This window comes from Euprymna scolopes, chromosome 32 (genome assembly GCF_053919585.1).
Source record: "Euprymna scolopes isolate OS-2025 chromosome 32, ASM5391958v1, whole genome shotgun sequence".
Classification (NCBI taxonomy): domain Eukaryota; kingdom Metazoa; phylum Mollusca; class Cephalopoda; order Sepiida; family Sepiolidae; genus Euprymna; species Euprymna scolopes.
Genome location: NC_136513.1, coordinates 19,192,620 through 19,208,206, shown reverse-complemented (window position 1 = coordinate 19,208,206; position 15,587 = coordinate 19,192,620). Strand labels below are relative to the sequence as shown.

The 15,587-nt window shown below is 35.2% G+C and overlaps 1 protein-coding gene across 17 annotated transcripts in view; it reads right to left on the bottom strand.

Annotated features, from left to right (window-relative positions):
* Positions 1-15,587, bottom strand: part of LOC145256229 (ryanodine receptor-like) — a 936,895-nt gene that overhangs the window by 48,990 nt on the left and 872,318 nt on the right. For all 17 annotated transcript variants that reach the window (XM_080114858.1, XM_080114861.1, XM_080114859.1 and 14 more), the window contains 3 exons: positions 12,165-12,326; positions 10,488-10,644; positions 3,573-3,671 (listed from right to left, as the gene is read on the bottom strand). In XM_080114858.1, coding sequence (XP_079970984.1) covers positions 3,573-3,671; positions 10,488-10,644; positions 12,165-12,326 — 418 coding nt within the window. The remainder of the gene's footprint in view (positions 1-3,572; positions 3,672-10,487; positions 10,645-12,164; positions 12,327-15,587) is intronic.

Here is a 15,587-nt window from a genome sequence, read left to right as displayed (position 1 = left end):
ACTTTCTCAGCTATATTATGAAAAAAATTTTTAATTTTAGTTCAGTAAAACAAATGTCATGATGAATTTACTGGGTTCAAAATCATAAAAAAAATGTAAGGATGTGAGCGACGTTTTTTATGACTGGTTTCCATAGCAACCATGTCACTTCAGTGACTATTGTTGCTACCAATTCACCGCCCTCGCGAAAAGAGCAGTAACAAGTGAAACAGAGAGAATGAAAAAATGAAAGGGAGATAATTGAGGGGATTATATTGAAAACGAGTGCCGTACATTGTTATTACATATGTGTATGTTATGTTTATGGGGGCAAAAAAATAAGACTGAAATTAAATAAAGAACAAGTGAATTTACTGGAAGCCTGGAAAAATCATGGATTACAATAGAAAAATGCGAGCACGAAAAGTAATATGGTTAAGCTTAAACACGGAAAGTGCAGCATTAAGAATTTTGTTTTAAAATTCAATTCATAACATCATATAATCAATTCTTAATGCTGCAATATTTTAAGTTATAAATTTATTATATTTTTTACTAGAATATCTTGTCTCTTTCTTTTCCAGTTTTTACAACTAGTCCTTTACTTTTCCATGTTTAACCTTAACCCTATTACTTTTTATGCTCGCATTTTTCTATTGTAATATATATATATATAAATCTATATATATATAAATCAGGCAGTGGATAAGAAAAGTTTACTAGACAAACCCAAATGTAAACTTCAATCTAATATAAAGACAGAAGCCACTCAAGGATAAGAGTTAATGAGTGTACGGTAGTCAATGGAACAATATCATAGTAATCGTTAATAGTGGAAATTTAGTAAATTAGATTATTTAAGGGGACGGCTCACCAAGAATTTGTTTATGTTGACTTGAAGACAACCATATTGTAGTCAGCCGGAAAGCAGGGAAACGGAAGACAATTCCACAGGCGTGCAGTTCTAAGAAAGAAACTTTGTTCAAGGAATCTACATTTAGGTTTAGATACAGATAAAGAGTGGTGGAAATTATTGATAGTGGTTTCAGTTAGATGGGTGTTTTTCACGAAAGTTTGCCAAGGTGGGGGATTATAGATTGGAGCTCAGACGAGCACTTGCCATGAAAATAAAGATAGAGCAGAAACAGGCTCACAATGTCTCATCTGTGGGAAAGAGGTTGCAGGGAAGTTTGGAAAATCAACATGTTTCCCACGTCGTCCTATTTGGTCTAACGCCTGCTTTTTGTTGTTGACATGTGTTGGACGACTTTTGACTTTCAAAAATGCACGTTAGTGATGTGAAATAAAAGCACGAAAATGAAAGGTGGTGATGCGCCACTCAGAGAAAATATGAATTAAACTTGCTTGCTTCTTCTTTGACCATTTTCTGAGAGTCCGTTTGTAAGGTTGTCCGCAGACTGACACACATAGTATGTGCAGTTTCAGTCGCAAATGAGAATAGGAAATAACTCTGATTCGCTTCTTGGTTCTATACGACATTTATTTCCTCGTCGTTACGGCCGTGACGTCACCCATGTGATCACAAATGTTCCCTACGTCTCTCACGAGATCTCGAACGTTATCTCGTCTCTCACAAGATCAGCATTTTTCTCTCTCTTTTTATAGTCCTTTGTCCCCCCCCCCGGTGACGTCACTTCTCATGCATTTACATACGTGCATTCGTGCTAGGTTAAAGGTTGACTCTATGAGAAAAATAATTAACAGACAAATCCGATGGTGAGGCTCCAGCTTGCGGGCTTTGGGGAGTGTGGAGCCACCCTTTAATTGCCATTGCTCTCAGGTTCACTCTGACCCAGAGTGGTAGTATCTGTTAGGGTCCCAACTATGGGTTAAATAGAAACCGATTTGAATAAAAACAAATATATATTCTATTAAAAATTTTTCTTCAAAATCACTGGATTCAGCATTAAATAACCTGAAAAGGGTTGATATGCCATAAAACAACCAACCAACCAACCAACCAACCAACCAATCCACTTGAAGAGGCGAGAATGCAAAATCTTTAAAAATTAGTTCAAATACAATTTCTCCATGGCAGATAATTCATTATTATTATGACAGACATACATCTCGATGCCTCTGTTCAGTCTCGAAAGACAAAGGATACCCTCTGTAGAGGCAGCTGCACATATAATTGTGAGGCAAGGGTTGCATAATACGCAACCACACCTCTCCTGAATCAGCACTCTTTGAGTCCAGTGGTAAGTAAAAGTCCAGGACGACTGGAAACAATGCCGAGATAAGCAGAGAGTACATACAGCACCTGGAAGTCCCAACTGGTCACCCATTTAGTGCTGATCAGGTTCATGCATCTAGAAGGAAAACTAATGTAAAATAAGATGTCTACTGTCTGTTTTATCTTGTGGCAGTCATTACACCGACTGAGATTAGCAGTTGTACCAAAAAGTGTGGTTGGTTCTGCATAAAGCCTTCATCATTAAAAACAAAATAATTTGTGGATTTTCGAACAACTTTGTAATGGCAGACCTCATAGATCAAAATTGACGGGCGTATCATCATTATCACAACTGTTTACGTGAAAAAAGAACAAGCTAATTTTATTCTTTATCCTCAAGTGGCTTTTTGACTTCAATAAACAGCAACTCAGTAGTAAAAAAGAAAAAAATTATTAATCACTATTAAATTATTTGAATTAATATGCATATAATCTGTTGAATTTAATTAGGCATAAACATTAGTAAATTATGGTGGTGTAGCAAAGATAGCCCTATATGGCGAACTCTCTACTGGCTGCCGTGACAGATGACACCAAAGAAACAATACAAAGACTCTCTGAAGAAGGCCCCTCGGTGACTGCCACATTGACCACCACCAGTCGTCTACTCTCGCTGCTGACCGTGACACACACTATCCACCAGGCTGTCACCTCCTTTAAGATCTCCCGCACAAAGAATCGCTGCAGGAGGAAGATTCAGGAAGTCTCAGCAGTGTACCTGATATGATTTTTGACTGCAGCTAGGGGGCGGCACTTTGAGGGGGTAAAAATAGAAAATAAATACAAATTAAAATTGTAAAAATCTGAAATTTTATACCACAAATTAGTTTTTAAGGTCGTAATATGTTTTTGTGTTTTATGTGTGTAATACTGTTTTGAAACGGATTTTAAATGCTTGATTGTAATTCCATACAAATGAATATTTTGATAAGGACTTTCTGAAATTTTGAAGATTAAAGGATTATCAACGGGCAGCAGGTGGGAGAGGGAGGGGCAAATTTTACGACAGCCCTGGATGGCAAAAATAGTTGCTACGTCACTGGTAAATTATTCAATGTTTTCTTTATTGATAACTAGGGCTGTGACAACAGTATATTCTTTTCATTCTTTTGACTCTCAAGTATATATCCGACACAGTTAGACACACTTAATCAACCGAGAACCACATCAGTCTATATTAAAACATATAAGACATTAACGGATATATACTCAAGAGTCAAAACAATGAAAAGAATATGCTGTTGTTACAGCCTTATTGATAACTAACATGGGATGGATATTTAGCTAGTAATAAAAAAAGATGAAGAAAATAAAAACGTATTGAAAAAAGACTCACTTCAAAGATGGTGTCTTCACAGAAGTTCACGAAACTCTCCAATTTTTCTTTGTCTCCTCCCTCATTAATAACACTGTGAAGGAAAGATCGCTTAGATTCCTGGAAGAAAGAAAAACACAAGAAAAAATAAACAATTAAAATAAGTGACAATCTTAAAAAAAATTATAAGTTGTAAAATGTTTTTGACTTCTGATGGGAATATGAGACGAATGGATTCGCCAATCATTTTTATAACCAACGGCTGTGCTAAACAACCAATGAAAACGTCCCAAAATTATTATAAAAATTGTCGAATTTTGGATTCAATCAGTTCGCCGTTTACTACGTCACGGGCCGCATTTAATTCTTGGCCGCCATCTTGGTTACTGATCTGAACTATGCCGCCATCTTTGTTCAACACAATATCTCAGAACTTAAGAGGTTAACTACGTCACGGACCGCATTTGATTCTTGGTCGCCATCTTGGTTACTGATCTGAACTACGCCGCCATCTTTGTTCAACACAATGTCTCAAAACTTAACATAAGTACTTATGAGTGATGGGACGATTCCAATATTTTCCCGATTCCAGTTCAATTACCGATTCCAATTTTAATTTGTTGGGATTTTCCCAACTATATATTGTAACAAAATAATGTGACGCTGACAAGAAAAAGGAACACAACACAAATGAAAATTGTTATAAAACTTGTGTTGAGAAGAAAGAGAGGGAAGAAAGAATATTTTCTTGCAAAAACACGTGCGTTTTGTGGAACTGATCTGAAGGATTCGTCTGTTTAACAATGAATGTTTCCTGTGGAGTTTTGGCCGGGTTGAGGAAAAAAAAAGAAGTCGGTGATGCAGTTGCTGTCGAAAATCTTCACATGTGTCTGGGACTGAATAACGGAGAGAGCTGACAAACACGTCTTACCTTGGAGGTACCGATAAGCCAAAAAGGTAGAGAATTAAAAAAAAAAAAAAAACACTCTCGTGGTGTTGGTGATGATCTAAAAGGGAAGCCTGTGATTAGTTGTTTTTTCATCTAATCACAGGACACCCCGTTAGTGACTCCTTAATAATTCCAATAGATTCTTTATAAATCTTGAAGTATTTGTAACCATAGGATTGTTATTTTTTACGCTGATTACCATGAGAACGCATGTGCAGGTATTTTCCGAAATGTAAAAAACACATTTTGAGGGGAGTGATCTATTGATTTTAGTTTCACTGATAATTTTAAAATCAATAAATATTTATTATTTTATCATTATTACTGCCAGCAGTGGAAGATTTTGATTTAAACAAAATCAAATAAAAAAGACGATAAAAAGAATCGTTTTGACATCGGAATATACTCATCAATTTTTCCGATTCTGATACCGATTCCTATACCCCCAAATCTTCCGATTTTTCCGATTTCTGATTCAAGGGCACTCTTGTCTGGCTCAGAGCAAATACTTCTGACTTCATTGAATGAAGCAAATTGACCTAACAAACAAGTGAAGCATACATGGTCCCCCGTGGGTGCACAGTGAACGAGGCATAAAAACAATGACTAAGTTCAGCATTTGCCCTCCCCCCCCCCTTATTTAGCCCCAAAAGTCTCCAGGGGCCGTCAAATCCTGGTGAAAATGAACAAACAGTGCAGTTTCAGGCCCTAACATATGTAAATTTGAGTTCTGCGCCATGCAAAAAAAAAAGAAATGACTAATTTGTTTCCCCCTCATTTAGCCCCAAAAGTCCCCAAGGCCTTAACATATTTAAATTTGAGTTCAGCACCATGCAAAACTGCTAAATAGACTTACAGAGAAAATTTTGGACAAATATGGTAAAATAGTCCCAAAAATGGAGCGTTTTTATTAGCCCTAAAAGAGCCCCTGGGTCACACCCAAGAGGTATCGCGAAGTATAGACAAACAAAATTATATAGAAATCAGAAAGTTTTATAAAAATCCAAGGCATGAATTTTTTTTTAATAGGAACAAAATTTTAGCCATTTTAACCCAAAAGGTACTCCTGGGGGGGGGGGTGTTGAGACACTTGTAGTCTGTCTAAACTGTACGAACGAACTAACTAAACCAAGATGGCCGACTCCTATTTATATCACCACAAGCAAGGGAGGTAACCATGTAACTGAAGCAAGGGAGGTAACCAATGTCTACATTAACATTGCTGCTGTCCTCAAGTGAATAATTTATTTCTGATTTAACAAGTCCCTTAGAAGCTCAGACGAAGCTCCTGCCTTGGTCAAACAATCAGAGACCTGATCACAACCCTTGATCCATTCTATCTGTATCTCCCCTCTACTCTTCATTTCCTTCAGCCTTGCTACATCTATTCTCAATCGTCGATCGCTTACCAGATTGTTGGAATTCAATGTCTCCACAAGTGATGCATTATCTGTCTTGCAGAGAACGTCTGGCAATTTAGATAACTGAAATACCTCTTGTATCATAACCGCAGTCAAAACACCAGCATCAGCTCCCTCATTCAGAGCAAGAGTCTCTGAGGCCAATGGGCTTTTTGTCACTCTGTCCAATTTCTTTGACGCCCAACACATGGGGGCCATTTTGTCAGTACTTCCTCCAATAAAGACAACAAAACCACCCTGTGAAGATCCATCTTCCAGACTGGCATAAGAGGCATCAGTATAACACAAAATGTGTAAATCTGAGGGCTTTCCCAATTTTGGAAATGTTATAGAACCCTTCTTGGATTTCAATTTTGATAAGGCTTTATTCGCCTCAAATAAGGCTTTTACTTTGGGATGCTTTCCAGTGTTGCTCATTTTACACACATCAAAAGCTATATCAGGGCGTGTTTGAGTTGAAACCCACATCATCTGACCTGCAAGTCTCTTCAACTCATGCTTTTCTTCTTCATTCAGTTCATCATTTTTCCTCAGTATCCTCCCTTTGCTTATTTCTATTGGAGATATGGAAGATACATATAGATCTTGTTCTACAGTGATCCCATTTTCCTGTTGATTAACATTCAGTCCAACATATTTGAATGTTCCACTTTCATGAGATCCCACCTTAAATTTTTCTTTCAATGTTGCAATCACATCCCTTTCAAACTCTGTGTTTCCACAGAAAACAAAATCATCCACGTGCATAGCAAGAATTCCAGTCAAATTTCCTTTAATATCATGCCACAAAAACAATGCATTATCATAAGCACTTGCTACTCCTTTTAATTCAATCAAAGCCTGAGTAACTCTCTTGTACCATGCCCGTGGAGCATCATTCAATCCATAGATGCATCTTTTTAATTTCCACACTTGAGATTTAGGACAAACATCAGATGGTGGCCTCAGGTACACATCTCTCTCTAAAATACCACCTTGCAAAAAGGCTGAGGTAAAATCTATGGTCTGCAGCATCCAATTCTTTATTGATGCGGTTAGCATGACCATTCGCATAGCTTCACGGCTACATGTTGGGGAGTCCGTTTTCAGATTACTATTTTCTTCATAGCCTCGTGCTACAAGGCGAGCTTTCATTGTTTTCTGATTATCCTTGAATTTTTCAGTAATCACCCATCTTGTGGATATTGTTTTTTGACCTGTGTATGGCACACATTCAAATACTTCATAGGTGTTCATGTTTTTTATTTCTTTATGCTTGGCATCCATTACAGCTTTCGACTGCTCTTGTTCAGCGGTGAGCAGGACTACATTTTGCTGTTCAGTATATTGGGGCACTTCTCTCCAATGATCAATATGATTCCAGTTGATACAAACTTGATCCTCGTTTTCATCCTCAGGTTCTATATTGATCCAATGACTATATTTGCCAGTTGATTTAGACTGTACTGACATAACCTTTCCTTTCTTCCACTCCCCACTTCCATTTATTTTATAAGTTATGGTCTTATTTCGGCCAGGTTTTTCAGTCTTATCTCTTAAACTGGTAGAACTATCAACAACTTCTTCTCTGTCTATATCTTCACTTTCTACCACTTGATTCTGCAACTCCTCCTCCTCAACTGAAAGGTATTCATTCTTCTCTTCTGTAGTGTTTCCCAGCATTTCAGCTTTTTTTGTTCTTTTTTCGTTGTTTTTATTCACTTTCATCAATTGGCACGGATGCATCCTATAAAATGCTCCGCCATGTCTGATTAAGACAAACTGGCCTTCTCTGCCTAACACTTTTGCTGGACCACGCCATCCTTTAAAACCCTGCCTCCGATAATAGATTTGGTCTCCGGTAGCATAATCTTCATCAGCATAAGTTCTGACATTAGACCTGAGAGCTCTCCTAATTCTCTCACTGGACTCAGCTTCCAAAAAGTTTCTCCTTGCACTATGGAGAGCATTTAAATTTTTTCTCACCATGTCACTTGTAGTAGAGGACTCCATAGCAGGTAACTGGTCTGTCAGAATTGAGGGTGTATTTACATTGAAACCGAATACAAGTTCATTTGGACTGTGTCCAGAGTAATTGAGGAGGGCATTTTTTGCACAAATAGCCCATGCCAAGGCAATTTCAGGTTCACACTTCTCATCGTCAATTGTTTTTTTCATTGCCTCAGCAACTATCAAATTATGACGTTCTACAGTACCGTTGCTGAATGGACTTTCTGCGGCAGTAGTACAGGTCTCTATGTTGAGTTTTTCATTCATCTGTCTATAGTGTTCGTTGTTGAATTCACCCCCATTATCACTCAGAAAACGAACAGGAGATCCGAAATAGGTAATCCACATCATAAAGATGTTTTTGATGATCTCCTCCTTCTTCTTTGTTTTGATCAATGTTGCCGCTGAATACCTGGTAGCGGCATCAATGAGATGTAGTATCCACACCTCATTGTGGATGAACTCTTTCAAATCCATGCAAACTGTGTGATTAAATCTATTGCCAAGAGGCAATCCCACAACCGGTCGCAGTGGAGCTTTTTTAAATCTAAGGCAAATTTGACAGTTTTCACAAACCTCCTCAATCGCCTTTATAAATTCCTTGTCATTGAATTTGCCACTTTTTTTAACCAGGGAAACAAGTTTTTCCTTCGAGGCATGAGCAAACTGTCGATGAAGTTTTTCTGCTTTTTTTTTTTTTTCTGTGAAAGAACACTGACCAAAATTCTGAACATGTAATACAATGTTCTTAGTACCACTATGATCCAACAACTTATTTGTTAAGGGGAGACAATAGTGCCCTGAAGTTGTGGTCTTTAGTTCAATACATTTATCAAAAATCCAGCACATATCTTTCCGGAAATCTAGCACTATTCCTGCTGTCTTCATTGATTTGTGACTTAATAGAAGAGGCAAGTCGTTTTTCACAATATCTGCTTCGATATAAACTCTTATACCTCCGAGTGTAACCGGAAATTTAGCAACTTTAATTGCTGTGACAGCCACTCCATCACCAAAACAAAAACTCCGGTCTGAGTTCGTATACTTCACTAGTTGCAGGTCACTTTCATTTAAAGTATCTAAATAAACATCAAGCCACACTTCGCCAGCCAGTGTGCGAGTACAAGCAGAATCCAAGACTGCCATTCCAAATGTTTCCTTTACAAGATTTGAAATTTTTTCATTTGTACTGTTCAAATAAATATTTTCTTGAATGAACAACGTAATGTGTATTTGTTCTGTCGCTTCCGTAAACCTGGGCGTATTTCTAGGACACTCTCTAATTAGATGGTTCGGAGACTGACATTTGTAACACAACAACACGTTTCCACTTCGGTCACATGGATTAGATTGTCCTCGACGAAAACGCCTTTTGTTGTTACCCGGTTTAGAATAATTATAGTTGACGATTTCGGGCTCTGATTTCACTGCCGGTACATTTTCATCACGATAAATGTCACCAAATACTTTCTTTATCGATTCCTTCATGTTTTGATACGTAAAAACAGAACACGTTGTCCGCGCTAATTTTTCGTTCTCTTCCGATATGTTAACCGCGTTCAAAACAAGAAAAGCTTGCACTCCTTCCGGTAGAATAATGTAGAATTTTTTTAATCTTTGGTACAAAAACTCATAACGAACAAGAAAGTCATTTATACTGGTACCTGACGGTCTTTTATAAGTGTAAAATTCCTTAAAAGTCATGTAAGCGCGCGTGTGTTCATCCTTTAAATATATGTCATCCAGTTTCTTTATTAAGATCTTCAAGCCATCTCGTCCGCCGATGTCACTTGTTGGCAATTCACGGACACATTCTCTAATATTCGGTGGTAGCGTCAAAAACACTGCTGGCCCTTTTTTTTCCTCAGAAAGATCCGTGAACAACGACCACATTTCAACGTCTTGTTTCCAGTTCTCGTAAACATCCTCCCCCTCCAACAATGGAGGTTGTTTGTTCGAAGTTGCCATATCCGATATCCGATCTGTCTAGTGCTACAGACAAGCTGTACAAAAAAAAAAAAATTTTTTTTTTTTTTTTTTTTTTTTTTTTTTCGTTTTGTCGCACACAGAGGGATATCTCTGCTACCATTTGTTGAGACACTTGTAGTCTGTCTAAACTGTACGAACGAACTAACTAAACCAAGATGGCCGACTCCTATTTATATCACCACAAGCAAGGGAGGTAACCATGTAACTGAAGCAAGGGAGGTAACCAATGTCTACATTAACAGGGGGGATTGGAGTTTTCCCAGAAAATCCGTTCTGTTACTTTTTTACTCATATCATGTTTAATGTTTGTGCAAAATTTCAAAAAATTGCAAGGCATAGTTAGTGAGAAAGTGCGAACGGACAAGGGTGAATTTATAGGTCCAACCTCCTTTTGTCGGGGGGATCCAAAAATACTAGATCTTAACGTAATGGATTTTACCATTGGAAGTTTACTGTTAGATCAATTTCAATTACATATGTTCAAATAGATTGCACTAGATCTCCTGGATTTTGTGATTCTAGGTTTATAGTAATTTGACAGAAGAAGAAAAAAAGCAAAAAACAACAAATATTGCAAAGATCGCATACCTTGATTTGAGGTTTCTCCCATTGGTCAATTTGTGATTGTTTGATTTCAAAGTAGATTCGTTCAATTCTGTTAGCACTGCCCATGATCTCAATTCTACCCAGGTATGGCTCAAAGTAGTCCAGGACACTGCGAGCTTTCTCAAGGAAGCGCTCAAGTCTAAAAGAAAAATACACCAGTTTTGTTTTATATTATAAATATTCTAGAGAATGACCAAAGTGGGAGAGGGAGTAATAGGCAGCCGTTGGTTGTCTGAGAAAATCAGGACAAAAAGGGAAGAAAGTAATAAAAATGAATGAACGAATATATAGAATTAAATAATAGAAAGAAGGAATAAAAATGAAAGACTGAAAAGACGAAAGAATAAAAAAGATGAAAGGAAAAATAAAAACGAAAAAAGAATAAAATGGAAATGAATAATTAAACAGGATAAAAAAAAAAATGTTTTTATATCCTAATATATTTATTGTTAATCATCCCTGACAATGGATCTGGATGGATCTGAAAGTACTCGGATCAAAAGTGACTATGGCAATTACATCTTGCTAGAAACAAAGAAAACTTACAAGAAAATTGGAAAGGATGAAAATCAAAATATGTTGATAGAAATTGTTTATATTATTTAATGAACACACACACACACACACACACACGCACACACACAGAATTGCACTTAAGGGAATAACGAGGATACTAAAAAGAGCTCTCGGTTGGTTTCAATAAAAAGCAGGGCAATGTTGGCAGTTGGTTTGGCTGCCCCATACCCAGCAGTACAATCTTCAAAGGAAGAAAATTAAAAAAAAAAAAATCGTAATTAAATTATATTAGATAATTTAAATTCGAAGGCTCATATTAAAGCTGTGCATATGATTTTGTAAAATTTCGATATAATTATTCTGTAGAGTAAGAAAGCTCAATATTTTAAAAAAAATAAAATAGAGCTTATATATGAGTTTATTGAAGTAGAAAAAGTCAAGGTATTGTAGAATTAAATTTACAATGTTTTATTCAAAACAAAGAATACGAAATAAAGGTGAAAGGTTCCTTATTCCATAGAGTTTCAAAGAAAGATTTAGCAAAAGGTAAGTATAGATAAGTATCTATTTTTGCTGGTGAGCTCAATTTTTGAAAACATTCGAGAAAGAAAATTGAAAGAAAAGTATAAGCAAAGTCCAATATGTACGGTTGTAAATATCCAATGATATCAAATGTTCGCAATAGGTGGGGGCGATTAGTGAGTCCAAAAAGAGTTCCGTAAGATATCCTTTAGAATCTCTTTAAAAAATATCTGGGGTTAGAAAAGGGATGAAAAAAATTCTGTGTAGAAAAATCCTGTTGTGAAATGTAGGAGAAAAATCCAATCCATGAAAATAATAGTTCTTGTGCAGAGAAGCATATGAAGTCTTTTTTTTTTTTTAATATAAATATATGGTTCAAATGGAGAAGAGTTAAAATGTAGAGAACTAGATTTGAAGTTGGACAGTTGGCAAAATAACCTTCCATGGCCAATGTAAACCGGAAAAGAGTGAAGAAATGAAACTTAAAAATAAACGGAAGAGAAAGTTAATAAGGTGGAAGCAGGAGGAAGGGGTGTTTTACTATCACGCTATTGATGTATGCACTAATAATGGAGGGGAGGGAGAGTAAGAAGAGTAAGAGGTGAGTCTCGATTTCCTTACCGTGGATCGTTGGGTGAGTGTTCCGATAAATTGGTCAGTAGAACAGCCATTGTAAAACCAATGTCTTTGGCAGGATTATGGAATCGTTCTGTGAATTCGTCATAATCCACTTTACCATCTTGATCAGCATCCACACACATCATGATGTAATCAATTTCTTCACTTTGGACGCAAAGTTGCAAAAGAAGAGGCAAACACAACAAAATAAGATTCCAAAGAATTTCCAGAGAATTGACAGTAGACAAAATGTTAGATTTTATAAACCTATCAATCGATTTTAAGACAGTCAAAATCAGTTATATTCAAAACTTCATCTAAAAAAATCAAAAATATATTACAAATAATATTAACCATGAAAAATATATAGCCAATAGTATAAGTAAGTAAGAACGGCACTAAAGATTAAAAATATATGACCAACGGAATTTAGCATTAAAAGCATATAACTAATGATATTAAGTATTATAAATATATAACCAGTACGGCACAATCACGTTGACACACCGGTTTTGGCCAGACCACCGAAGTTAAGCAACGTTGAGCCTGGTCAGTACCAGATGGGTGACCATTTGGAAAGGCTGTATGTACCTTCTGGGAAAGGTAGGCGTGGGGCCAGCACCCTCAACCTGTAAAAAGAACTCCCCACTACAAAAACATCCACAAAAGTTGTAGATGTTTTTGTGAAGGTTGGGCGTTGGGCCAGCACCCTCACCCACCTCGCTACAAAAACATCTACAAAAGTTGTAGATGGCCTATGCCCCTGCAGGGGCTCAAGGGCTAAGTGTATGGTAAATATATAACCAACGGTATTAATCATTAAAATATACAATAAAATGTAAACGTATTTAACCAGCAGTATCATAATCAGAATTATATAACCATAAGTATTGCACATCAAAAGTATACAACTAATGGTTATAAGCATCAACAGTATATAACCAACGGTTATAAGTAATATAAGTATAGAACAAACAAGCTTTAGAAGTATATAGGTAACACCTTTAAAATAAAAAAGTACATAACAAACATTATTAAGCATCAGATCTATACAACCAATGGTATAAGCATTAAATTATATAACAAATTGCATTAAGCATTTAATTATACAGGGTGACCCCCCCCCCCCAAAATTGGGCCCCAACTATAATTAGACTCCATTTCTTAGTGTTTTGTCCGAATGAAATGAAACTTTGGTCATAACTAGTTTATTATATTCAAAATATCACATCAAAACACTAGGATCTTTGGCCTTTTTTTCTCCGTTGACTGTAAAATGCTCAGAAAAACAATTGAATGTCCTCTGTTTTTTAGGATCACCCCGTATAACCAATGGTATAAGCATTGAATTATATAACCAACATTATTAAGTATCAAATTATAACCAATGGTTGCAAGCATTAAATTATATAACCAATAGTATTAAGTATTAAACTATATAACCAATGGTTGTAAGCATTAAATTATATAACCAATAGTATTAAGTATTAAACTATATAACCAACGGCATAATCATTAAATTATATAACCAACATTATTAAGTATTAAATTATATAACCAATAGTATTAAGGAATTAAATTGTATAACCAATGGTAATAAACAATTAAACTATATAATCAATGGTATAATTATTAAGTTATATAATCAATGATATTAAGCATTACATTATATAAACAATGGTATTAAGGAATTAAATTATATAACCAATTGTTTAAAGCATTAAAATTAGCAAAGAAACATATAACCAAAAATATTAAGCATATACAGTGTGAAAAAAACAATAGTTTCAAGCATTAAAAATGTAAAAAGCAATGTTTTTAGGCAAATATAGAAAAGTTTAAGTAAATCAATAAAGAAATAAACAAATATGTTAAAAACACACAGAAAAAGAAACACAATTAGTTGAGTAGGTGAATATAATGAGGGTTAATAAAAAACACACAGAGAAAGAATATATATATATATATATATATATATATATATATATATATATATATATATATAATGAGTTATGAAAATAAATAAAACGTAATGAAATTATTAACTAATAAAAAATACTCAAAGCACAAACGTGTTAAGATAAGCTCAAATTCGGCCCATTCAAATAAAAAGGCGTGCTACTCTATACAAAACAGGACAATAGAATAGGAAATAGAAGTCAGCCGAACTTTATCTAAGTGAAGCCCGGCCATTGGCTGATGAAAATATAAACCCGCCAGCAGGAATAACCATGACTGGTTTGCTAGATAAACTGAACACCGCGTGTATACATAAAAAGACTAGGTAATATGAATTCTATGGATTTTAACCTGACAATTCCTAACAAGGATGAACCATGGAAGTCTCTGTGTAGTGTAATTGCCATGTATTTTAATAACTTACTACATAGCTCTACTCATGTATTATGCACTATTGAAGTTGCTACATAAAATATGTCTCCTTATAATATTTTATGTGGGGCATGATATATATATATACATGTGTGTGTGTGTGTGAGGAGATGATTCCAAAATTTTTCCCGATTCCGATAAAATTATTAATTCCGTTCTAAATTTCTGATTCCGATACAATTCCAGATTCCAATTCTTTTAATTTCCGCGTATATTTTTTTATCAAATGTTTTCCTTGTAATTGATTGAAAATTGTAAGACAACAAAAGATTAACTTTGATATGAAAACAAAACCAGATTGTATCATTTTCGTCGTTAGTGTACAACATGCTACTTGAAAGTTTTCATAAACAGTTGAAAATAGTCGACGATTGGTATGCAAAATGAGAAAACGATGTAAGAACAAAATATTTAACAACGTCCCCTTCTATTGTTACGAACGAATTTCTAAATAATAATGTTACTATTTAGAAAACCATTTTTAACATCGGGAGGGTTGTGGGCTTTGTTAACTATTCCGTGCCGTCTCTCTATAAATGAAGTTAAAGTTTTATTTTAATTATAAAAATTTGGTGGGTTAATTAATTGATTTGTTTTACTGTAAAAAAACAAAAACAAACACGAGATGCAAATAATAATAATAATAATAATAATAATAATAATAATAATAATAATAATTATTATTATTATTATGACAAATTTAAAGATACTATTAAACTATCAGCTAAATCCCCATTCCAAAATAGAATATTACTTCTATAGGTGATTACGTGTGAAACCCTTAAAAAACTTGATGGAAAGAAAAGCAATCAGTTTAGTATTTAGAGTGAACGATGAGTTTCTAATATAAATTTAATGTAAAATAACCCTTAATTCTATTTTGGAACGCCAGCACGCCAGATTACAATCCACTATTTTGGCTCACTCGAAAAATACGCCAGTGTGCCAAATTTCATTCCATCATAAAAACAAATTTCTACAGAAAATACTTATTTGTACATTTTTATCTAGCGAATAAACATAAAATTACATATG